The following is a 26,583-nucleotide window of genomic DNA, read 5'->3' on the forward strand; positions in this document are numbered from 1 at the left end:
GCTTTTGCATATCCCTTACCCCATCCCTTAAAAATCCAGTTTTTTCTTGGAGAAGATAAAGTAGATTTGGAATGGTGCTTGGAGTTTCTTCAGCATTAGCAGACTGGGCCTGGTCAAGCATCACTGGAGCCAACTACCTGCATGTAATTTAATGCACATTCTGCTAAGTGCTCTCTGTATATCTAGAAAGTTACAGATATATGCAGGTACACAGGCCCACTCCACACGAGCCAACAAACACAAGTTTAGAATGGCAAAAAACCCGTTTGGGGGGGCTTCACACAGAACCTGCCCCTAAAGCGAGTCTGCCCTGTGTTATTTCGCCCATCCGGGTTTTTTAGAATCAGGCTATTCGTGAGTCTTTTGAAAAATCCCAGGTTGCAGCTGCTTGTGAGTGAATGGCCAGGCAGGAGACACTTCATTCACCTCCATTTCCCTTTTTTTAAAAAATTTGCAGCTTACATCTGCATAGCCACTCAGGTGCAGATGGTCGTATTGTGGTATCGTGAGACGTTGACATGGCTGCGGAGGTTTATTTGTGCATGCCTGCATAGCTACGCATCGGTGGGAAGTAAATAAAGAAGTAGGTGCGCCTTTGCGTGAAGGCGCGACAGCAACTCGCATTGTTTCTGTGTGCTCCATTTGCTGCCTGCACTGAAGCATGCGAACGTGAAAACAGGAAAATGGGTTACTTTTTCCCGACTGCAACCCGCTATATATTTGCTGTGTGGAGTGGGCCACAGAGTTACATGTCACTTGTTGAATAACTTCCTGCAAAACATGAAAACAGATATAGATCATGACAGTGGCACCTATTATTCAAAATGCAATTGGCCTGAGCAAAGGATTTTATGGCAGACTTGGCTAGGATTTCAGTCCAACAGTCCAACAGGTTCAGCCCAACAGCCCAGGTGAGTAGCAGCTAGAAATATACAACCAAAGTACTCTTTGAGGCCTAATATGGTTGGAAAGACTTCCTTTTATATCTGGGACAAATTCAAAGAACAAACTGATGAAACAGTGCCACATCATGCTGAGTCTAAAATTAATGGCATGGTTTCAGGTGTGAGATATAAAGCTTGTCCACATTTAGGGTAAACAAATCCAAAAATGAAAGAGCTTCTGCCTTTTTAAAAGGACAATAGAAGTCAAGCTGTGCAACTGTCAGAGTAAGTAATGTAATGACTGTTGATACTGTCCTGGTTCTATATCCCTTAAAGAGGTGGAAGACCATTCCTGGACCTTTTGCAACTTAGTAACCAGTTCTGTGGGTGGAGCACAATGACAGATCACCTCCTTCTGATCACCCCACAGTGTCCAGGGGGGGCAGAGGGCACACTCTGATCAATGACAATTGGCTATTTAATAGTCAGCCATCTGATAATCAGCATTCTGACTGTTCCAGCTGGGACAGGAAAGGGGAGCAGCTGGGAGGAGATGTTCTGAGACAACCATTGGTCTCTCACAGTCTTGGCCCCATAGAATTTTTGGGTAGTAGAAGGCCCCTGGACATGCCCAGGCCTATCTAGGGTCTTTAAACATCTAGAATGAGGAAAACAAGTGGAGCCAGCAAGGTGGTTGAGAGCCAGCATGGTGAAGTGGTTAAGAGCTGGCAGACTTTAATCTAGAGAACCGGGTTTGATTCCCCGCTCCTCCAAATGAGCAGTGGAAAGTTATCTGGTGAATCAGATTTATTTCCATACTCCTACATTCCTGCTGGGTGGCCTTGGGCTAGTCACAGTTCATTCAGAACTCTCTCAGCCCCACCTGCCTCACAAAGTGCCTACTGTGGGGAGAGGAAGGGAAAGGAGTTTATAAGCCCCTAAGAATCTCCTTACAGGAGATAAAGGAGGTGTAAATCCAAACTCTTCTTCTGGAGTGGAGCTCAATCCCTGCTCCTTTCTGCCTGAGGCCAAAGAAAGGCACTTCAGCCAAACCAGACACAGGTACGTGATGATCATGCTCTGAAACTTCACAAGATCACACAGAGAGCAATTCTTTGTTTAGCAGAGAAAAGGTTGATTGAGAAGCCAGGATATAGTGACAGAAAAAAAATAATTGAATGCATGAGCTATGTTCAGATTCAAAGAATGCTTGGAAACGGGATGAGAAATTATGGGAGGCAAGCAGTAAAAAAAATCAGTTATACAAAAGACTCCCAAAAAGCAAACAGCCCAAAGGAACAGGAAAAGTTGACTGTAGCTGTACATGCAAGAGCAGTGTGACCCAGGATAACCATGGGAGGGATGCAGAGTCTGGGTACCAAGTTCCTGCTCCTTCAGACACTTCATGACAGATAAGCTTTTCAGGAAAAGGGGAATCTATACCTATTGAATTTTCACCATCGTACAGCTGTTAACTATATGATCCTTCTTGCCAGGGAAAAAAAGGGAGTCAACATTGTACATATTATTGCTGAAGATCCCACAGTATCCCATAATTTGATTGTTCACTGAATGTACATCTGAATGGTAAGATTCAGAATAGAAAATGGCAGAAGCACAGACAATGCATAACAACCTGTGGTACCATGTGACCAGCACTGTGTTCAGCAGAAAGCCACATGGGTATGTTTGTATAGCTATCACTATTACTCTTAAAAAACCTGGCTTACCTTGTGACCCCCACAAATTATAATTACACATGCACAAATTTGTATCCCATTTGCTAGTTTACCAACTCCTAGGATAAGCCATGATTTGATTTTTATATATTAGCTGGAGTTTCCATTGAAGTTTGGATCCAATTAAAAGACAGTACAACTACTGCTTGCCTCCAGACAATTAAAAGTAATTTTCTACCATGTGATATCCTTGATTTAGTCAATGTCTATATTCATTTTTCCTCTACATCCTGTTCTCCCTCTTCTTCATCTTCAATTTCTTCATCTGAATTATCCCCATTCTTCAAAGGATCACTGAATTCAAAGTTTCCTTCAATATCCAGCACTTGCAGATACTTCAGTCTTTGGAATGTGCTTTCCTTTACAGCATTAAAAGCAATCTTGTTAAACCTTGAAGACAAAAGGAGTAATCATTGACATTAAATCCCAATCACCTGCTTTTAAGTTATCATTGCAAGTATAATGAACACATCTACCACCATTCCTCTAAAAATCTAACAAACCCCAATCCAAAGTAATTGTTTTATTTATTTATTTATTTATTTATTTATTTATTTATAATCGATTTTTTTATACCGCTCCTCCCCCAAAGGGCTCTGGGTGGAGAACAGCACAATAAAACAGACAATTACATTAAAACCTCATTAAAACAGCAGATTAAACAAGATTACATTGGCATCCAGCATAAAACTTCATCAACCCACCCTGGAAAGAAACAAAGCAAGGGAGCGAAGGGCCCTCATAGATATTAAGGGGCCCAGAAAGTAAAGGGGGGAAGGGGCGCACATCAGCGGCTGGCCCCCCTAAAAGCCCGGTGGAACAATTTGGTCTTACAGGCCCTGCGGAACTCTCCAAGATCCCGCAGGGCCTGGATAGCTGATGGTAAAGTGTTCCATCAGGCAGGGGCCAGGGCTGTAAAGGCCCTGGTCTGGGTAGAGGCTAGCCGCATCATCGAGGGACTAGGGACCACCAGCAAGTTGGCCTCTGACAAACGCAGAGGCCATGCAGGAACATATGGGGTAAGATGGTCTCGAAGGTATGTAAGGCCTTAAAGGTAAGCACCTATACCTTATGAATGATTCAGAACTCGACTGGGAGCCAATGCAAGTGGCGTAAAACAGGTTGTGGTGCAAAGTGGCGCAAAACATGCTGTGGCGCAAAACATGCATAAGTGGCGCAAAACATGCTGGACCAGCTTTAACTTCCGGATCAGACATAAAGGGAGGCCCGCATAGAGCGAGTTACAATAGTCTAACCTAGAGGTGACCATTGCATGGATCACAGTGGCAAGGTCTGCCTGGGAGAGGAAGGAGGCCAACCGCCGGGCCTGTCGAAGATGGAAGAACACAACCCGGGTTATGGGGGTCACCTGGGTCTCCATTGAAAGAGATGAATCCAGGTGGACCCCCAGGCTGTGGACAGAGGAGGCCGGTGCCAATAAAGCCCCCTCCCACTCTGGTGGCTGAAAGTCCCCCACCTTCTCCTCGCGGCCCAGCCAAAGGATCTCTGTCTTCAATGGATTCAGTTTTAACCTGCTCTGTTGCAACCATCCAGCAACCACCTCCAAACAATGCTGTAGAGCTCCAGGGGCAGCGACTACCCCCCCCCCCCATCGACAGAATGAGCTAAGTGTCATCAGTGTACTGGTGACAGATCAGCCCAAAGCTCCGCACCAACTGAGCAAGGGGTCGCATATAGATGTTAAACAATAGTGGGGACAGCAGTGCCCCCTGAGGCACACCGCAATAAAGCGGGCACTTCTGGGAGGCTTGATCTCCGCACCACACTTGCTGACTCCGGTCCCGGAGAAACGAGGTAATCCATTGAAGGACAGTGCCCCGCACCCCGGAAGCGGCCAGGCGGTCGGTCAAAAGATCGTGGTTGACCACATCAAATGCTGCGGTAAGATCTAATAACAGCAGCGCCTATCTGCCTCGATCAAGTTGTATGCGGAGAGTATCTGTGACAGCGATGAGAACGGTCTCCGTCCCATGCCCAGCACAGAAGCTGGACTGGAAGGGATCAAAAGCCTGTTTGTCCTCCAGGAAGCCCTGAAGCTGCTCCAACACCACTCTCTCAATTACCTTCCCCAGAAATGAAAGATTCGAGACGGGTCAGTAATTGGCCAGATCTCCTGGATCTAATGATGGTCTTTTCAAGAGTGGGTGGACCACTTCCTCCTTCAACCCACCCAGAAAGACTCCTTGCTCAAGGGAGCCATTGATGATCTTCAACAGGTGGGGTCATAACTCCCCCTGGCAAGCTTTAATAAGCCAGGAGGGGCACGGATCCAGAGGGCAAGTAGTAGGTCTAACAGCAGCCAGGACCCTGTCAACATCGGCTTCAGAGAGCAGGGAAAACTGGGCCAAACGTGGGCCAGAAGACGGCAAGGGAGCCTCTAGTTCACTAATTGTAGCCAACGCGACAGGAAGGTCTTGGCGGAGCGACGTGACTTTATCTGCAAAAAATTATGAATCCTAATTTCCATTTACCTTTTATAAAAAAATTCCAATAGCGTTATATCAACATTCTCAACATGGCCCCATCTGTGGATGCAAATCTGTGGATCAGGGCTAAGCAGCAAGAAAGGGAAAAACTCGGAAAACTTGCAAACTTGCAAACTTGGAAAAAAGACCAGGTTCCCCCAAAACAGAGGCATGGTTTGTCCTTACAAAGGCTACATACTTATACTGGCTCAACCTCTTCCATCCTCCTCATGGTAGAAGAAAAAAGATGGATGGCAATGTCTGGCAGACAAAGGTATGCAGGCAGGCAGGAAGAGCAGAAGGAAAAGTGGGAACTGTCACTATCTCCCCCATCCCTCTTGTGTTAACTGCAGAGGTGGTGGACATAATGCAGGCAGAATAGAGGCAGGCAGAGTAAAAGCAGGAGCCTCCTTTCCCCCTCCACCACTGCGGCATGACCGATGGTGGCAGAACTGATGCAGGTGGGGGTTGAGTGGGAGATGCCACCTTTTGAAATGTGGAAGGGGCACAATGCAGGTGACTGGACAAGGGAGGAGTGGCTGGACAAGGGAGCCACCCCATTGCCCCATGAACTGTGGGGGTGGTGCCAAGGCAGGCAGGTGGGTGGGGGAAAGAGAAGGAATTGGGTAGACCACAAGCCAGTAGAGGAAAGATGTGTTCCCCACTTGTAGCTAATTCTCAACATGCCTCTATCTGTGGATATTTGAAAACCAGAGACTGGAACCATGGACAAACAAGACATATTCTCCTAAAAACTTGAGGAAATCCCTAGGTTTGTTGAAAATCTGCATTGTTTAAAAAATTACATTAATGAGGTTAGCTTCCCAAAATATTACAAGCAGTGTCTGTATCTTTAAGAAATGAGGGTTGATAGCTCTAGGTTGGGAAATGCCTGGAGATATTGGGATGGACCAAGGATGTAGGTAAGGGGGAGTTCTTGGGTTCAAAAAAACCCCATTGCATATCTGAAGCTCCACCCCCGGTTTGTGGTTGTTTTGTATTTTTAGTGGGTTTTTTTGTTTTTTGCCTGCAGGGGGCTCCGTTTTTAGGCTAGCAGCACCAAAATTTCAAGAATTTGTTGGGAGACTCTCCTGATGATACCATCCAGGTTTGGTGAGGTTTGGTCCAGGGGGTCCAAAGTTATGGACTCCCAAAGAGGGTGCCCCATTCCCATTGTTTCCAATGGGAGCTAATAGAAGATGGGGCTACACCTTTGAGGATCCATAACTTTGGACCCCCTGAATCAAACTTCACCAAACCTGGGTGTTATCATCAGGAGAGTCACCTAAAGATACCCTGAAAGTTTGGTGCTGCTAGCTTAACAATTGCACCCCTGACAGCAGCCCCCCCCAATTCCCCCAGATTCTCATTTTGAATCCACCCCCTTCGGCATGGATTTAAAGGGAGAATCTGAGATCCCCAGTTTAAACATTGAAAGTGATGCTGTTTCAGGGTGGGGGATAATCCACCCCAAAACAGCATCACTTTCAATGTTGTTTTAACTGGAGACCCCAGATTCTCCCTTTAAGGTGGATTTAAAAGGAGCATCTGGGCTCCCTAGTTTAAACACCATTGAAAGTGATGCTGCTTGGGGGTGGATTCCAGCATCACAATGGGCGCCCATGGGGGGGGGGGGGCGCAAAACTCAGATTTTGCACTGGGCTCCATTTTCCCTAGCTATGCCTCTGCCTGGACTGCTGGCTGCCGGCTGAGAGCCCAGCCAGTGGGGGGTAGGCGGGGGAGTCTGCTGTCCCTGGCCTCAGAGAACTGCTTTTATAAGCACTGAGCCCAGGGCAGGCTTGGGGAGGTGTGACCATGCCCCCAGGGGCCGGTAGGGGCATGGCCCCGCCCCAGAACCCCCCATGAAAAATCTATACCTACTTCACTGGGATGGACCCTCAGGAGGAAGGGGCTTGGGAAGGTGGGGGACTTCAGTGGGGTATAATATCATAAATTCCACATTCCAAAGTGACCATTTTCTCCAGTGGTAATTCAAGAAGATCTCCAGCCACCACCTGAAAGTTGGCAATCTTAGCCATTTTAGCCAGGGTTGTCAGCTCCCAGCTCCTATTTCCTACTGCTGCTCAATGCTAGGCAACCACGACAATATTCCTAGTCTTCAAATCTTGGTGTCTGTCAGTAAAAGGCAGTTGGGCCAGTTCCAAGGCTATTCTTGCCTCCAGTCTACTTCTGTTCCTGCCTTCACTACCCCTGCTCTGAAGAGAGTGCTCATCAGGGCCAGGACAACAGCAACCACCAGAAAACTTCCTACTGTGTAATTTGCACAATTCATCCAGTTGTGATACTGGCTACCAAAGATGTAATGCTAACAGCTCGCCTGGACCTGGCAGTAACCACCACACAACTTACTTGAGCAACTTGCTACCACACAATGTTTGAAACATGGACAGATTTTTCCCAGAGAGAGGGAATGAGGGAAAGCTATAGAGATGCCAGCCTCCAAGTGGGACCTGGAGATTCTCTGCAGGTCATCTCCGGACTAAGGAAGAGGGGAGCAAGAAGAAAACAGCAGGAGGCTGGGATTTCGTCTCTCCTTCCAAGTTCCTGTCAGGTCCTCACTTATTTTGGTTTTATTTACTTCCTCATTTGGTTTCTCAATTAATGAGTGTCAGTTACAAGTGCTTACACAAAGCTACACATTTTTCTGGACCACTGAAGCTGGCATGGAGGGCACAGGGCATAGGACACTACAGTTATGTGGACAAAAAGCATGGGGAACCAAAGACGAACCTTAGTATATGCAAAGTAATAGTTCTGGTTAAGTCAGATATGTGCAGAAGCAGAGTGCAAAATGGAGCCACATGAAAGAAACTGACTGTTTCAAATGATGTTTTCAGTAGTCGTTTATTACTTGCTGTAATGTTTGTGTTTTCACTGGTAAAAATGACGAGAACAAGGAATGGCTGAGAAGATAAGTAGCAACTGAGAGCATCTTGCACAAAGCACTCTCAGTCTAGGCTCTGGGAAAGTAGGTCATGTGGTCTAAGCTCAAATCCTCAATATACCAATTCAGTTAACACTAAAATAAAAGGGAATTGTAAATCCTATCACTACAGTTTCCCTTTAACTTCTGAAACCAATCACTGTAGACTGTTGCAAAATACCTTGATTATACAATCCACTCACCAAATTCAGCCAGCAAGGATATGTAGACATACTTTTTCAGTGGCTGCGCCAACACTAGCAGGCCATTCAATTGAACTGGTTTTTGGTGACCAGATCTAAGGTGATATCCTCACTGGTGATTAATCCTGGGATAGTCACCCGAGATCTCCTCACAGCTGATATCCCCACTAAGCCACAATGAAAGGCCAGCTGGAAACTCTATATATAACTAACTAGTTTGGAAGTTAAATTGAGTTACAAAAGCAATTCATGATACAGTATAGCTACCAGCTGTTCAATTAAAAACTAACAAATATCCACTGGGTGTGCCCAAACTTGGAGCACCTTTAGTATAATTCACTAGAACTTGGAAGCACTTCAGGAAAACTGCCCTTTCCCTTGTCTACAAACCTGAGATAAATTCCCTTTATGTTGGGTGTGGAATCAAAGGCATCCTCTGGCACTGTAGTGATTTTGTTGTTCTGAAGATACAAATATTCTAGAGATCTGGGTAAATCATATGGAATAGCCATCAGTTGATTGCTAGCCATGTCTAATATCTGAAAGAAAAGCACAGACAGCAGAGAGTTAATGAAAATGATTTATATCCTTAATATTGATGCTTTCAAATGAGCTAGAGTTATGATATATGATATTATGGCAATCTTGCTTGTTTATTTCATGCAGGATATAATTGCCTAAATCAGTGATATACGAGTAGTGAGATTGTGGGAATATATGTGGAAATGTGGTCATTGAGGTGCTCTGTAGTTGAAGCAGATGCATCCCTCAATTTCTTCCCAGCCAGTTTTGACCTACCTTTATCCCATCAGCCCCTGCTTTCTCCCTCAGTTCATTCTTTGGGCTGTTCTTGCTAAGCAGTGTATCCTTTGCACCATTATTCTGGCCTCTGCCTTTCCCCCTCTTATTTACCTGTCGTGTTCTTAATACTATCACCAAATGTAATACTATCACCAAATGTAATACTATCACCAAATGTAACAGGTGTTGGGAAAAGCCTTACTCTGCTGGATTTTTCTGGGATGTGACTCGTCCTTCTTTCCCTTACTTCTGAAGTTGTTTTTTTCCTAACACATATTGCAGACTTAACAGGGCAAGTAGTAGATACTGTAACTTTTATTGATTGTACAACATGGGACAGATGGCAGTTGGTGTTCAGAATGCTTGGGGATGAAATTGGGGATGAAGGCGTAGGTCTGGTTTGCTTTGTACTGGCCCCCTCAAGCAGACTCTCTGAAAAGCTGGTACAGAGATCACCTAAAGATATAAATACTGGATCTTTTAAAACTTTCTCCAGGCAAAAGCTCACCTATTTCTCAAACACAATTATTACATTCTTTCCCCTCTCGGGTTTTTGATGATCTGCCTCTCCTATCCATACCAGTGAACTGGTTCAGAAAGAGTGAACTTGAGAAACAGATAAATACACTGTCATGCACATGTTATTGCATAAGAGTGACATTACTGTAGAAGAAGTTGCTTGTTTACTTAAAGTAAGCTTGAGATTAGTGGGACATAAGTCTCTTTTAACCCTGTGGTTTTACTTTTGATTTATAATAAAATGTAGATAGTGTAGTGTACATAGTGTACATTTTACTAAACATGGATTGTGAGTTTTCTGTTTATGTTTGTAAGCTTCTTTTTATTAATCAAAAGAAAAATGAGATAAAATATTTCTTAAATAAATAAAGAACATACTCTCTGTTTCTGAGGTGCATTCCATGCTGTTGAGCTAAGATTCAAGCTAGTCATAGTTAATCCTTGAAAAGACTTAATACGGGAGGGGGTAATCAGCTGTCTGGAGAAACAGCCAGAAGTTCTTAAACAAAGATTATTCAACATTTTGGGACTGGAAAAATACAGCTGGAAATCTTACAAAACCAAGTTTCTGTACAAAATAAGAACTTTCTGCATTTGAGCACTTTTGTCTTTGGCCCCAGCTAGAAGCAAGAACGGCAGAATCAGTTAAAAGACAACTAGAAACGATGGCAGATATTTACGTTTGTATGCATGTATTTACTATCTCACCCAAGATTTGAGGGGGTAATAATTAAATAGGCATATGGAACTGAATTTTTTCTCAATGTGAACTTTATACAACATTTGCTCTTTTAAACTCCTGTACAGAGATTTAATTATTGAGCCCTTTCATAAATAAAAAGTTACTGTGATAAAATATATGATACAAGCCATCTCTACTTCCAATCAACTGAAAACCAGGTCAAGTGAAAAGATTTTACTGTGTTTCTAAAAGATGCACAAATAGAGGCCTAAGGGGACTGTTCATAAATTACAAGCTTATAAGCACAACCATATATATGAGTAAAGGAGATTGCATACACTAGTTTGTCCTGCCCCTTCTGGAGGTGGGTATCATATGAACAAAAGCCTATCTGCAGTTCTAGCTAAGTAATGGAGATCATCCATACATTTGCCAGGGTCTCCATGCATACATGGAAAATCTATATGCATAAACATACCAGTATGTGTTAGGCAAGGGGGGCGGGGGGTATCATATGAACAAAAGCCTATCTGCAGTTCTAGCTAAGTAATGGAGATCATCCATACATTTGCCAGGGTCTCCATGCATACATGGAAAATCTATATGCATAAACATACCAGTATGTGTTAGGCAAGATGTACCAAAGGCATTGAGGACCATTATGGGTCCAGTGGGAATATTCTCCCTTCTTCATCCCCGACTATAACTTATAAAAAATTATCCTGATGGATCCTCAGTCTTTAACAATACATTGATCTTCAGAAAACTAGAATATAACAAATTGCAAGGCAGCTTCCAAGATATACAGACAGATAGTGTATAAGGCACTAGGAGACAAAGTAGGTTTTCTCCTGGTTTATAAAGTTAGCAACCTCCAAGTGGACCTTGGCGATCTCCCAGAATTAAAACTGCTCCCCAGATAACAGAGTGCAGTTTCCCTGGAGAATATGCTGCTTTGGAGGGTGGATTCTAGAGCATCATACCCTGTTGAGGTCCTTTTCATCCCCAAAACTCCATCCTCCAAAGGCTTCACCCCAGATCCAATGGTGCTCTTAGGGGGGCATGAGGAGGCTCTCAACCCAGGCACCACTCACCTGGGTTATGTGGGGGCTCATTTGGCTGCCTGTCCACCACTGCTGCTCACCTCCCTCCTCACCTGCTCGCCCGCCACTCACCTGCCCCACCTCAATTTGGAGGGGATTTTTGAAGGGCAGGGGCATGCAATCAGTACTTGCCCATGGGTGCCATTTCCTGCAGGTAAACCACTGCCCAGATCTCCAGGAATTTGCAGTTAGTAACCCTAGCAGTGGCGTAGCAGCAGTGGCATAGTGGCTAAGAGCAGGTGCACTCTGATCTGAAGGAACCGGGTTTGATTCCCAGCTCCCAGCTCTGCCACTTGAGTTGTGGAGGCTTATCTGGGGAATTCAGATTAGCTTGTGCACTCCCACATATGCCAGCTGGGTGACCTTGGGCTAGTCACAGCTTTCCGGAGCTCTGTCAGCCCCACCCACCTCACAGGGTATTTGTTGTGATGGGGGAAGGGCAAGGAGATTGTAAGCCCCTTTGAGTCTCCTATAGGAGAGAAAAGGGGGATATAAATCCAAACTACTACTACCACTACTCCTAGTGGTTTTCCACGTCATTAATATTGCAGTGGGCATTCTAAATGAGCTCATGAAGGTGGGTTTAGCTTAGGTGCTGAGAAGCCACAAGTGGATTGTTTGGGGGGGATTTCAACATTCATGGTAAGACTTCCTGGTTTATCCAGGCTCATAATTCCATGGCAACCATAGGACTGACCCAGTACATGAAAAGGAGTATATACTGGGCTGATTTTTTGCACCAAGATATGTTCTGCTGATTTAGGAAAGGGTTGGAATTAAAACTTGTTGAGATTATCATCTGTCCAAGCTTGACTATTTATGGTGCCTTCTTTCTGCATGGGTGATGGACCAATTAAGATTGTCTAACCATGTGGATTAATGCTTGGTTTCCAAGACACTCTGGTAAATTGAGAGGTTAACAGTAACTCATCTGAAGCTTTAGTACAGACCCAGAATGTCAAGGCTTATGGAAACAATTGACAGGGCTGTTCCCTGGTACCCTTGCTCTTCTTCAGGTTGATTTCAGGTTGGGGAGAGCCAAACAGATTGGGAGATACTTTGAGTGTAATTGATGAAAGATGTGTGTTGTCTCATGAGGTTCCCACTTTGAACTGTTACTGTAATTTGCATGAAAAGGGGGTTTCAACCTCCCCCGTCCACACTATTTTCCTGTCCTGAAACTATCTAGGTGGGTGCTATTTAGCCTGTCATGGAAACCCATGAGTGTACATATAGGTTCCATCAACAGGCCAAATAGTGTACCTGTAAGGAATTCCATAGAAGCAGAAATAAAAGGCTTTTTGGGTGTAAAAGACCGTTTATTCAGACATCCTAGAAAGCTCACGTACACGCAGTGGCAGGAATAAGATCTCCCGCCAGAAGCACAGGTTATAACTCTGTCCATCCCATCCCCCCTCCCGGATTCCCATGGGAACGGAGGTCTCATCTCCCTCGCAGAGATAAGGTCTCCACCGGAGAAGCTGGCCCATCGCCCGGGCTGTGGAATGTAGTCAAGGCCAGGCGGCTGACCCGCTCATCAACACCATTGAATCCTTTACACTCTGCCTCCCTTAAAAAAGACCTCTCCCCCCCAGGTTTGTGCGGAAAGGCGCGGTGGAAAGCAGAAATGAGGGCGGGGGCGTCAATATTTTCGGAATAAACCCATTGATTATACCCAGAGGAATACCCCACCCAAGAGACTAAATATTGTAAGCGTTTGCGATTAAAGCGAGAGTCCAGGATGGCGTCAATTTCGTAATGCTTGTGGCCATCAATAATAGTCGGTGGGGGTCTCTCCGGCGGGTCGTGCCAGGCATCGGAAACGGGAGCCTCCTTGAGTAAACTGGAATGGAAGACAGGATGGATATTACTAAGAGAGTTAGGCAAATCCAATCGGGCAGTGACATCATTAATCACTTTAGTAATCTGAAAAGGTCCTATGAATCTTTTGCCTAGTTTTGAAAATTTATGCACGTCTCTGAGATTTTTGGTAGACAAATACACCCAGGCTTCCACACGCAGAGGGAAATCCGAGCGGTGCTTATCCGCTTGCAGCTTTTGGGAGTCTTTAGCCTGTTGTAAGGCAGTCTGGACCATTTTCCACCCCTCGCCAGAGATGAAATCCACTGCTGAAACTCCGGAGGATCCAAAGCATCCGCAGGTAGTTGCGGCAACGGGCGGGAAGGAGCGACCGGACACAATTTCGAGGGGGTTTTTTTTGTACTGCTATGAACCGCATTATTATAGGCGTATTCTGCAAACGGAATTAGCTTCGCACCAATTGTCTTGGTGGTAGTTGGTGTAACAACGTAAATACTGCTCTAGGGTTCTGTTCGTTCTCTCTGTCTCACCGCCACTTTGAACGTGGTAGGCGGCAACCGCCGGGGCGGCCCCTAACAACCCTAGAAAAGCTTTCCAGAACTTTGAAATGAATTGGGGGTCAAGGGTCGGAGACCACCTTAACGGGCGGAGTGTAGACGGTAAACATGCTGGAATGAACAGACGCTGGCTTAACTTAGGAGCGGAGGGGATGGAAGCACATGGAATGAAAATGGGCTTGTTTAGAAAATAAGTCCACCACCACCCACAAGACCGCGGTTGCCATGACTTTCTGGTAAATCTGTAATAAAATCCATGGAGATGACTTCCCAGGGGCGGGAGGCCACCGGGAGAGGTTTCAACAGACCATGGGGCTTTCCCGGAACGTTCTTGGCTTCTGCACAAACAGAGCAACCTTTAATATACGTCTCAATGTCCTTGCGCATCGCGCGCCACCAGAACTGACGGCGGGCCAAATGCAGAGTTTTTAGAAAGCCAAAATGTCCAGCCGAGCGGGCATCATGACAGGCCTCGAGAACCTGCTTACGGAGAGGGGGAGGCACGTACCAACAATCCCCCCGCCGCCAAACGCCATTCTCCAAACGCAATTGGGAGTCACCTTCCTCCGCCGGAGGCTCGCGCAGCCCCGCCTCCTCGAGTTCCCGTAGGAAAGGAGAGACCAGGCGGGGAACAGGCGGGGAAGGAGGAGCGGATGTCTGAGATCGGGTGACAGCCAGCCCCAATTGGGAGGGGGAGAGAACAGTGCGCGGAATGTCCCGTAAGGCAGCTCCACCCCCCTCCCCGGGTAGGCGCGAAAGCGCATCAGCCAGCTTATTGGTTTTTCCGGGGGAAAAATGGACCGTGAAAGAGAAACGAGAAAAGAAATCGGCCCAACGGTTGTTTCTCGCATGGACATCTTGAGGGGGGTGGAGAGGGCTGCCACGTTCCTGTGATCCGACCAAACTTGAAAGGTGTTTAGCCCCCTCCAGCCAGTGGCGCCAAGTGGAGAGTGCTACTTTGATGGCCGCAGTTTCTTTATCCCCTACAGTCCAGTTAAGTTCAGCACCGGAGAATTTCTTTGATAAATAAGCACACGGAACCAGCCTATCATCTTTATTTCTCTGCAACAGGGCTGCCCCAAGCGCTTTGTCCAAGGCATCCACGTGAACCACAAACGGGAGATCTGGGTCAGGGTGCTTCAGGATAGGTTCGGTAGTAAAAGCAGATTTTAAAAGCTGAAAGGCTGTCTGACATTCTTCAGACCAGGAAAGGGGGGCCCCAGGCTTGGCAGCCAGTGGATCTTTACCTTTAGTGCGTAAGAGGTCTGTGAGTGGGAGAGTCAGTTCAGCGAATTGGGGTATAAAGTCACGATAGAAATTAGCAAAACCTAGGAAAGATTGGAGTTCTTTTTGGCTGGTAGGGGCAGGCCATTGGAGGACTGCATCAATTTTAGCAGGATCCATTTTTAGGCCCTCGGGCGAGATCCGGTAACCCAAATAGTCAATAGAGGTTTGGTGGAAACAGCATTTGGAAAGTTTGGCAAAGAGGGAGTTGTTGAGCAAACGTTTCAATACTTCCCGAACCAATGCTTCATGCTCCTCCATGGTTTGTGAATAAATTAAAACGTCATCTAAGTACACCACTACTCCCTTGTACAATAAATCATGAAGAACTTCGTTGATAAGGGCCATAAAAGCTCCGGGGGCCCCACTTAACCCGAATGGCATTATTAAGTATTCAAACTGTCCAAACTTTGTGTTAAATGCAGTCAAGTGTTCATAGCCTTCAGCAATTCTGACCCTGTAGTAAGCTTCCCTCAAGTCCAACTTAGTAAAGATGCGTCCCTTGCCCAATGCGTCTAAAAGATCCTTGATTAATGGCAAAGGGTATTTATTGGACAGGGAGACTGCATTGAGTCCTCGGTAATCTGTGCAGAGCCAGAAGACCCATCTTTCTTTTACAAACAATACAGGAGCAGCATGCGTGTGTTTGGTAGCCCGGCCGCATGAACCCGCTGGCAGGTTCTTGTCTAAGAAGGCACGGTTCCTTCTCCTCATTGGGACTCATGCGTAGATTCTCCCTTTGGGCAGTTGCGCCTCTGGCTGTATCAACATTTTGCAGTCAGTGTCTCTATGGGTGGCAACTGATCGCATTCTTGCTCCTGAAATACTCTGGCTAAATCTTTGGTAAGCCGGGTGGAATGCCGGTAGAATCGGGAGCAATCGCTGATGAAGCCAGTGGGGGTGTTTGTCAGGAGAAGCCAAGTTTTCCCCCCAATTCATGTGTTCACCGCAGGGAGGGTCAGTGAATTCTAAGATCCTTTCTTTCCAAATGAATTTCGGTTCATGCAACAACAACCAGGGCATGCCCAGAACTATGGAGGATTTGGCCACTGGCGCCAGAATAAAACTAATTTTTTCCCAATGGTCGGCGCGAGCGGAGGAGAACCGTTATGCGTTTTGAACTGGGCCGGTCCTTCGCCCCGAGAGGACTGCCGTCCATTTGGGTGAATGGTATGGGCTTAGCCAGGGGACTTGGTCTAGACCTAGCTCCTCCGCCACCTGGGGCCGCATGATATAAATGGGAGCAGCCCAATCCACAAGGGCTGAGGCTATAATAATGAAGTTATGCTTAGCGGGGTTGGCCAGAAACGCTTTGATTGTAATGGGAGCGCTGCCTTCACTCACCGCGTCTGGAGTTGAACCCATGTCCATGGGGCTGAAGAAAGGCAAACAGCTGCTTCCCTCCTCTGGTCGCCTTCGATAACTGCCTTAGACGAGCCTGTTGGGGCGGCCCGGATTTGGCGTGGTGGCTTGGCAGATGGGGTGCGCCGGCCGGAGCGGTTGGCTTCTGCTTTTTCGGGCAGTTGGCGGCCAGATGACCTGGTCCTCCGCAGTAAAGACACAATCCCAGTCGGGCGACGGCCGGAGGTGTTCTCGGTAGGGGCGGCTGGGCTTGGCTTGGTGGTCGCAGTGGTGGTCGAAGTGGCGGGTTTTGGGCGTGGGCGGCCTTCCGCACGAGCGCATCTAAACGAGACGCCACCTGGGGATCCCAATGTGATCCAATCAGCAATAGTGCTGGGGATCCAATTAAAAAACACCGCTTTCACGCAGCTTGCCGCCAACAGCATCCGAGAAGTATTCACATTTCATGCGCCAGGCCACTCAGGGAGGGAGTCGGGCAGCCGCATCGAAATTCACGGGCAAATTCTGCAAACGAGGGTTGCCGTGCTGAATAGATTTGATGGTGCGGATAGCTTCATTTTCAGCACCCGGATCTTGGAAAGCGCAGCCCTTAAGGCTTGGAGGAACGCAGGCACCGGTATGCAGTATCTTCATCTTGCAGGTTCAAAAGAGTCACAAACCAGTCGGCTGCTGCCCCATCCAGAACTGGAGCCAATGTCCCGTATTTTTTCGCCAGACCGGTATAAATCGTCATAGTCCTCCATGTGGGCATCGAAGTTGCAAGATGAAGTAGGGAAGTTTGGAAGCGGTCCCATCGAAACGGGCAGGTATTGAGGTTCTGTAATATCCCCTCTCCATCGGCTCCTTGGCGCCCGAGGGGCGGCGATTGCGCAGGTTGCGCGAGGTTGAGGCAGCGGCTGCGCAGGGGCCGGAATCGGGTGGAGGTGGGAGGTACCAACGCTGGTGCCGCTGGCGCTCTGGTGGGATCTGGTCCTTGGAAGGTGGCAGGATCCAGCAGCGCCGCCAGCCTCTGGCGCCGGGCTGTACCAGTGACAGCGTGACTCCAACTCTTGGGTTGTCCTGTTCTGTCAGCTTCTTCAGTTCCCTCTCCAAGGCAGCCAGCTCTCTCTCCTTGCAGTCAATGCGCCCTGGTGCGCATGCAAAGCTGCTTTCTCTCGCTCCACTTTAGCCAGTTCGCCTCGCTGAACAGCTGCAGTAAGTTCACTTTGCGACGCATCTAGGCCTGAACGCTGCCGCTGACGCTGTAAGTCCAGTTTGGAGCGGTCCAGGACTTTATCATGGACGGATAGATTCTAAGCGATATTGCCGCTGCAGCGCATCTTTGGCGCGGTCCAATTCGAAAGTTGGATTTCTTTGCGCCAAGCTGTTCCCGGCCCTTTGCAGGTTTTCACACTCTTGCTGCAGCTGTTCTCGCTCCTCTTCCCATAGCTGGCGCTCACGGGCCCATGCTTCTTGGGCATCTCGCAGTCGGCCCACTTACTCATCCCAGCCCTCTTACCATGGGAGAGGGAATGAATCCGGCTGGGAGTGCAGGCTTTCTCCGGACTCCTCTTCATCTGAACGCAGGACGTCGTGCCCACCGGTGGCACCACGGGGCATCTCAGGTGCAGCCGCTGGTCCGGGATCTGGGGGGGTCCGGATCGGAAGACGGTACGGATACCCTCCCAATCCCTGGTATAGTCCCAGTTTCACCGGGTGGTCTTCGGACGGGCCCCAGTGCTATGCCACGGTGGTTCTTTGGGAGCATCACCAAAATACGAAGTCCAGGAATCGCTCAATGGACTCCTGTGTTGCCGCGATGAAAGGTGGTCAGGCCCGCCTCCTCCGTGACAGGTTGCATCTGAGGTTTGTAATCCATACGAAAACGGGTAGATACCCGATCCACAGGCCGATCCATAGACAGCGCCCCAAACCACTCATGTAAGTCCCCATGGTCGCCTTCTCGGCCCCTCGTTCCAACGGAGTAAGGGAAGACTCGTGCTGATACGAGGACGGGAAAGAGTCACCAGCGAGACCCGCTCTCCCGCCGGTTCCTCTAAATCCAGAAGGGAGAGCTCGGAGCCCTCTTTGGGGGCTACCGAACCATCCACAGGAACATTCAACCTCTCCATGCCGAGACACCAGAGGTCCACTGCACTAAGACAATAGATGAATGATAGATTCCTGCCACAATGTAAGGAATTCCATAGAAGCAGAAATAAAAGGCTTTTTGGGTGTAAAAGACCGTTTATTCAGACATCCTAGAAAGCTCACGTACACGCAGTGGCAGGAATAAGATCTCCCGCCAGAAGCACAGGTTATAACTCTGTCCATCCCATTCCCCCCCCCCCCATTCCCATGGGAACGGAGGTCTCATCTCCCTCGCAGAGATAAGGTCTCCGCCGGAGAAGCTGGCCCATCGCCCGGGCTGTGGAATGTAGTCAAGGCCAGGCGGCTGACCCGCTCATCAACACCATTGAATCCTTTACAGTACCTATGGGACCACTGCAATTTGGATAAAATGGCACATGGGGAAGCTGATGGCCCTACTTCTTGAGTTCCATGGTCACAATTAAGCCAAAGCTGATAGTCTCATGTGACTATTAGGCAGAACACTGGGTGGGGACCCTAGACCCAACCAATATACTCCATAATTTGTGAAGAGACACATATAACACATCACAGGTTTGAAAACCTCTAAGGTAGCAGAGATGATGGCAAAGAAAGCCCCTCTACTACCATTTTCCCCTCTACTACCATTAATTCAGACTTCTGTTAATTAATTCAAATGAATATAATGCCATGGACAACAGCCATGAGATATGATTAACTGTTTCCACAAGATTTTATTCTAAGGATTTTTTCAGAAACAGAATGAGACAGTGGTTGACATGGAATATTAGTGATTATGTTGAGCTCCGCTCCTAAGCACAAATGTTACAGTTCTTTGTTTCCTCAAGATATTTATATGCTTCGTTTTCTCCTGATTGTTCAAGACCCAAGATGGTTCTTGCCTGTCTTTCATTTGGTGTAGAATTCACCTTGACAATTAAGGGCCCATTTCAACAACACAATGGTTTGCTTTCTGTCGGAAGAAGCATCCAAGTATGAATATGTATTGTTAGTAGTTCTATTGATGATTAGTTCTGTTGATGATTATTTTAATGCTACTGCAACCTCTCTTCTGTTGTAGTCCTTGACTGGCATCACAAATTACTTCCTAAAAGATTGGGATCTAGCAGTAGAATCATCCAATTCCTGCATATACAGAACTCTGTTCCTCCTCTTATGGCATCTCAGGTCTGATCGGCCCTGTGTTCACCAATGCTCCTCCCTAGCCTGGGAGAAAACTCTATACAATAATACATTTCAGAAATCAGATCCTGTTTAGACTGCTCAGTCAACTGTCTTGTTGTTGTCGTTGATGCTTTGATGGATCCTCTCAAGCTGAACTAGCTGCCAGTCTACTTTGCTAGGTTGCTAAAAACCACAAACTTGCATATCTCCACTATTAAATCAACAGGTTTTTGTACCAACTAGCCAACTCAGATATCTCAATTTGGTCTGGTAGGACCAAGATCAAATGGAACTATTTCAGTGCTGTAAACAATAACACAGAATATCCAGGTTAGAAAAATTGCCCACATGTACATTCTTACGTGTACATGACTAACAATATAAAGCTGCATTAGTAGACACTGGGGCATTCAGACTTTTCGACATACGAAAAAGTGATTACAGTATGTAGAACATAATGTTAAAGTTGGTCTAAATAAATGAAAGAACTATTATGAATGCAGTCTTTTGATCTTCTAATAGCTAAATGCTACAGACTGATGGACAAAATGCCCATTATGTGCATTAATATTGTTTATTGTTTCTGAGCTGTTTTCCTTAATGTTCCTGCTTCCTTGCTTTCAGATCTCCATTCACGAAACTGGTTCTATAAGTCTACAGGCAGTCCATCCAAATGGGTTTTCAAGGAGATTGTAGATGAAAATATAGCACAATTACTCAAGCAAAAACAAAATATCTTTGGAAATGTTATTGCTTTGTACATATGCTTCTTTTACACACAATTTCTCCTAACAGAATTTTAGTGTTAAGGAATCTAAATATAATCTTATTCAATATTTGGGATGGAGACATCTTATAAAACAATCCTAGGCAGAGTTACTCCAGGGGGCTTAGACTGGAATAACCCTGCACTGAATTGGACTACTACTTTAAACCTGTGTAAAATGAATTTCAGTTTAAAATTTCAAAGCACAGTGTAATTAAATTTTTGTGAATTCCCCAGCATAATTCTGAACCCACTAAATAGTTGTTCACTTGGGTAAATAGCTAAAACTAAATCAAATAGAGGAACTTTCCACTTTGATAATGTAAACTGTGTGCACCCCCCTGGCACCTTCAGAATTTGCTATGTCATATCTAAGATGTTTACTGGAAATGGACTCACCATCAGATTTGAGGTTCACAAATGGAGACATCATTCCCTTGGACTGAATGCATGAGGTTTTCCTGTTCCAAAGTTCTGTCATTCCAACTTAAAAGCTACACATTGTGGCCCAAACCAGTTTAAATCTTCAAAGGTATAACTTAAAGTGCAAAATTTTAGAAGTACTCATTTGCATGTAAATATACCATTGTGTCATACAAAATAGTCTTGAACCATTGGCCTTGAGAATTTCTTTTTCAAATTTCTGACCAGTATTACAAAAGCAACTGTTCAATGTCTTGTAATTCCTTCTTTCCATTTTCTTTTGCATCTTAGCAAATCTAATGCCCTATTATATTATGTTATCTGCAATGTCAATATGTTTTGTTCCAAATTTTAAAGTCTGCGCCAAAATAACACAACATTTCTCATCCAACTATTCATACTATGCATACTTCTTTACTCTGCCAACTCTATTTTAGCAGCAGAACTTGAATTTCCTTGTTATGAAATACAGATATTTTCCTGGATATGTCTATATTGAAAGAATCACACTGTGTAATGGATATAACTTTAATTAAAGACACTTTGTACCTTAAGAGAGGTGAGATCCCTCCACGATTCACTGTGAATTGAACTGACTTTTAGCCTGTTGTTGCTGAGGTAGAGCTCCTGTAGCTTTGACATTCCAGATAGTGTCCCCCTAGGAATGGAGCTGATCTCATTTACTTTCAGTTTAAGGCTGAGCAAGTTTTTTGGGAAGCCATAAGGCAAGGTGTAGAGATTATTGCCTGAAAGATCCAAAGATTTAAGCAGTCTTAGTTTGCGGAAGGCCTCCCGATTAATCTTTGAGCTGGTTATTTTATTATAACTCAGGTTTAGATCATCCATAAAATAAGTGTAAGCAAAATCATTCCTGTTAATTTCTGAGATCTGGTTGTGAAGAAGCATCAGAGTTTTCACTCGCCTGGGCAGCCCATTGGGAATCCTGTCCAGTTGATTGTTGTACAGGTGGACAGTGTGCAACTTCTTCAGGCCATGAAAAGCCAATGGATCAATCCCATTGGCCTTTATTTTGTTATTGTGAAGCAGCAAGTATTCCAGATTCTTAATCTGGGTCAAGACATCCTTGTCAATTGTTTTGATTGCATTCTTCTCTAAGTGCAGAAGGACAATATTTCGAGGTAAGCCACTTGGTATGTGGGAAAGATTATTGCTTGACAAATCCAGGTACTCAAGGCTTGAAAGTTTCCTTAGAAAAATAGAAAAGGAATGCTGTCAGTTACAATTGCTGTTAAAAATGGCAATCTAGACTCTCTCTATGTGTTTCCTGTCCACAATACTTAGAAATCAGAAAACAAATGAAAAGAAGACTGGGGAACACTGAGGAGAGTTCATAGTTCAAAGTAGAAACACTGTTTTCATATTTAACATTCCATATTCAGTCCCTGCCACCCTCAGCTAAAAATCTCAGGTGTCAAGACAGCTTGGAAATATTCCTGCTTAAGATCTTGACAGTAGTGAGCTTGATAGATTGCCTCAGTATACTTATTATAGGTTGCCTCAGTTACTTATTATTTTTGTACATTACTTTCAATATGTTTTTTCATGTATTCCCATATGCAATTTTTCAGATTAATATTTGAAAGTGCTTTCACTGTGATTTTGTATCCAGGGACCAGTACCCTAAAAATCGAGGATCTAGACTGCATGAACAGATGTACATGTGCTGAATTAAAATGCATATAGTCGTGAGAATGGCTCAGCACTTCATACACACACATTCAGTTTACAAATGCTGACACTTTTGTCAAGAACTCTGGAGGTTGAAATGCAGAAATGAATAGGGGAGGCAACTAAAGAGAAAAACATTGTAATAATGTTTCACTTCTACTACCCTCACACTGACTGGGTAAATGTATGTCTGGTTATGAATTTCTAGTTACTATAAATGACTGTAACCTAGAACAGTTAGTAGAGGAATCCTAAAGAAAAGCTAGTCCTGGAGTTGACCCTGAATAGTGCTTAGGACTTAATATTGCTGGGTCAATTGGGAACACTATCCACAGTGCTATATTGAATGGAAGGTTGCCTCCAAAGTCCAACATACCCAGACTTGATTTCAGAAGGGAAAATGTTTTTAAAATGTGTAGATTAGTCAAAAAAAAGTTGAATGGGAAATTAGAGGGCCAGATCTCCTCAGAATAATGGACGCTATTTAAATCTACAATCACTGAAACTCAAACAGAATGTTTGCCACAGACTAGGAAAGGTACTATAAAACCTAAGATGACATCACTGTAGTTAACCAAAAAGGCCAAGGAATTCATAAAAGGCAAAATAATATCCTTCAAAAATGGAAAGCAAGAAAGACCACAGCTCTGGCAAAATTTATTAAGATTACACTGGTACTGCTAAAGCATAGGGTTAAACAATAAGACACTATTTAAATAAATGAGGTGCAGCAAACTAGCTAGGGAGATGGTTGGTTGATGGATTATGAAGTGACAGAACTGCTAAAGGAAGACAGGGAGATTGCAGAGAAACTGCATGACCTTCACATCTACCTTCATGGTAAAAGACATGGGGTATCTGAATAACTGAGTCAAAGAGAAGCACCAAGAAACAAAGTTCTAGGGATAACCGGCAAATTAAAAACTAACAAGTCGTAGCCCTGTACACAAGACCCTTCAGAGTGCTGACTGAATGCATGGGTAGGGAGAGCAGGTGTACTGCCCCTCCCCCAATATTATTGGTGCCTTGTGAGTACAGCATTTAGGTGTAAAGGCAGTGTCCTGTAATCAGAGCAGCATCCCTACGCGGAGGGTGAGCAAGTGAGAAGAGATTATATACTTGGATTTAAAAAATGTTTTTGCCCAATTCCCTCATCTAAGACTGAGTAAGTTTAACATTCATGGGATAAAGGATAGCTAATTAAAATCAGGAAGGAGAGGGTAGGAAGAGTACATGAGTTATTCCTACAACAGAAAGAAAAAAAACAGCATTGTTCCAAACCCCTCAAATCAGTGTCAGGCTATAAACCTTATATAGCCCAGTCCAGTTCACATTAAGATAGACTGGTGAAGAAAAAGACCAAAGACTCAGGTTTTTAAGAAAATAAGTTCTTTTACTGTGTAGACAAATATCTCAGACAGGGTGCTCTCTCAGCCTGACAAAAGACCTATCTCTTTTATACAAGTTTATACAAGTTTTATACAAGTCTTTTATACAAGTCTAAAAAATAAAAAAAATAGAAACTGCATAAATTACAGTCCATCCAAACCATAGGCTTCTTCTAAATGATGTAAGCCCACCATCATAATGTAATCCCTTCTTTATCCACTGATCATATTTCTCCCAGATATGCCTTCATTCCTTTACCTTAAAATTAAATTGGCTAATCTGACTCTCCTTTCACAAAAGCTGGAATGTTCCCTCCTCCCCTTTCGAGTGAGCTGATCTCACTGTGCCTGGTCTCTATCAAAGTACTTTGATAGTAGACAGTTCCCAGCATTCCCGTGAGAACCAAAAAAGGGACATCTCCAGTGTAAAAAAAAGATTTCACATCCATACAACTTATGGTATTCACTTAGAAAGTTAAAAATGATTACAACAATTACTATGATATGTGATTATACTAGACTACATCTTATGCATACTTTTCATATATCTCACTATTATTTCAGTATTGATAAAAATATAGAAAAACATGATTTCACTGTTCTTATAAACTCCACGTCTCCTTTTGACTTCTGATCTCCTCCATTTCTGTGTTTATTCACATATAACTGGGTATGCCTTCAAAAGCCTATAAGATATACACTAGTTGATTAATAATGCCTCTTTAACAAAAAGCTATACTTTTTAGAAGATATAAGATCCATTTCTTAATCCTGGCTCTCTCCTTGCTCCTAAGAAATATTTGTCACCTCTTGACCCTGTACCATGCTGTATCACATTCCTTAGTGATCTGGTTTTGCCTGCATCTAACTGCTGACCAGTTGGCCTAGAGCAGGGGTAGGGAACCTTTAACACTGGGAAGGAGTGAGAGTCCTTCCCCATCCACCCCATTGGAAACACCTGTAGGGGGTGTGGCCTGGCAGCTACAACAGGAGTTCCACCAGCAGCCCAAGGCAGCCAGCCTGTCCAGCCCTGCTTGAGACAGAGCCTCCTGTTGGTTCGCCTGCCTGCCAGCCAAGCAGAAGTCCACCTGGTGAGCTGCCGCCTGCTGCCACTGGGAAGGAGTGAGAGTCCTTCCCCACCCACCCCATTGGAAACACCTGCAGGGGGTGGGGCCTGGCAGCTACAACAGGAGTTCCACCAGCAGCCCAAGGCAACCAGCCTGTCCAGCCCTGCTTGAAACAGAGCCTCCTGTTGGTTCGCCTGCCTGCCAGCCAAGCAGAAGTCCACCCGGTGAGTTGCCGCCTGCTGCCACTGGGAAGGAGTGAGAGTCCTTCCCCACCCACCCCATTGGAAACACCTGCAGGGGGTGGGGCCTGGCAGCTACAACAGGAGTTCCACCAGCAGCCCAAGGCAGCCAGCCTGTCCAGCCCTGCTTGAGACAGAGCCTCCTGTTGGTTCGCCTGCCTGCCAGCCAAGCAGAAGTCCACCCGGTGAGCTGCCGCCTGCTGCCACTGGGAAGGAGTGAGAGTCCTTCCCCACCCACCCCATTGGAAACACCTGTAGGGGGTGGGGCCTGGCAGCTACAACAGGAGTTCCACCAGCAGCCCAAGGCAGCCAGCCTGTCCAGCCCTGCTTGAAACAGAGCCTCCTGATGGTTCGCCTGCCTGCCAGCCAAGCAGAAATCCACCCGGTGAGCTGCCACCTGCTGCCACTGGGAAGGAGTGAGAGTCCTTCCCCACCCATTCCATTGGAAACACCTGCAGGGGGTGGGGCCTGGCAGCTACAACAGGAGTTCCACCAGCAGCCCAAGGCAGCCAGCCTGTCCAGCCCTGCTTGAGACAGAGCCTCCTGTTGGTTCGCCTGCCTGCCAGCCAAGCAGAAGTCCACCTGGTGAGCTGCCGCCTGCTGCCACTGGGAAGGAGTGAGAGTCCTTCCCCATCCACCCCATTGGAAACACCTGCAGGGGGTGGGGCCTGGCAGCTACAACAGGGTTGTTTTCCTGGCATCGGCGGGCTGGTGCCTGGGGACGGAGCTACTGGGTGGCCATATTATCAGGAGCCGGTGGCAGAGACTCCTTCTTTTGCCCTAGCGCAGACCTCCGCCCTAGCGCCGACCAGAGGGTCCCGTGGGGGGTCAGGTGTGTGCCGGAGGGACGGAGCCGCTGGGCGACTATACCATTGGGTGTCTCTGCCACTCTCTACGCCCCCGCCTATGCTGCGCCTTAGGAAAGAGCTCCCGCCTATGCTGCGCCTTAGGAAAGAGCTAGGACCCCTTGTTTTGGGACCAACTGGGGTGACTGGGGTCAGGGGCCCCCTGGCCGCTATTTGGACCGCAGCCTCATATTGCCGACTCTGGGGGTTTCTTTTTAATCTAGCTGGCTCATGTATGAGCGACAGGCTTGGGTGGCGTGAGCCCTTTGCCTTTCGCATACGTTGTAGTAATTTTCCATCTCTGACATCTACCGCCACCCTTGCAAAGTCTATTGGAAACCTTAACAGCACGGGGATTTGGTGGCAGCAGCCCCCTTTTGCTGTTATTTAGCGCTCTTTCAGCCCCAACTTCCCAAATCCCTTTATTACATTTCCCTTATTTAAAGGATCACTGTTGCAACTGGAATGTATTTGTAATTTATTAATTGTAATTGTGATTGTTATT

At 45.9% G+C, this 26,583-nt stretch overlaps 1 protein-coding gene across 3 annotated transcripts in view; it reads right to left on the minus strand.

Moving 5' to 3' along the window:
- Positions 1-1,756: 1,756 nt before the first annotated feature.
- The window catches only part of PODN (podocan), a 49,617-nt gene continuing 24,790 nt past the window's right edge, over positions 1,757-26,583 (minus strand). For all 3 annotated transcript variants that reach the window (XM_048495736.1, XM_048495738.1, XM_048495737.1), the window contains 3 exons: positions 21,400-22,057; positions 8,647-8,795; positions 1,757-3,013 (listed from right to left, as the gene is read on the minus strand). In XM_048495736.1, the coding sequence (XP_048351693.1) occupies positions 2,836-3,013; positions 8,647-8,795; positions 21,400-22,057 (985 nt within the window). In that variant the 3' untranslated portion in view covers positions 1,757-2,835. The remainder of the gene's footprint in view (positions 3,014-8,646; positions 8,796-21,399; positions 22,058-26,583) is intronic.

The sequence above is a fragment of the Sphaerodactylus townsendi genome, linkage group LG05 (assembly GCF_021028975.2).
Source record: "Sphaerodactylus townsendi isolate TG3544 linkage group LG05, MPM_Stown_v2.3, whole genome shotgun sequence".
Lineage (NCBI taxonomy): Eukaryota > Metazoa > Chordata > Lepidosauria > Squamata > Sphaerodactylidae > Sphaerodactylus > Sphaerodactylus townsendi.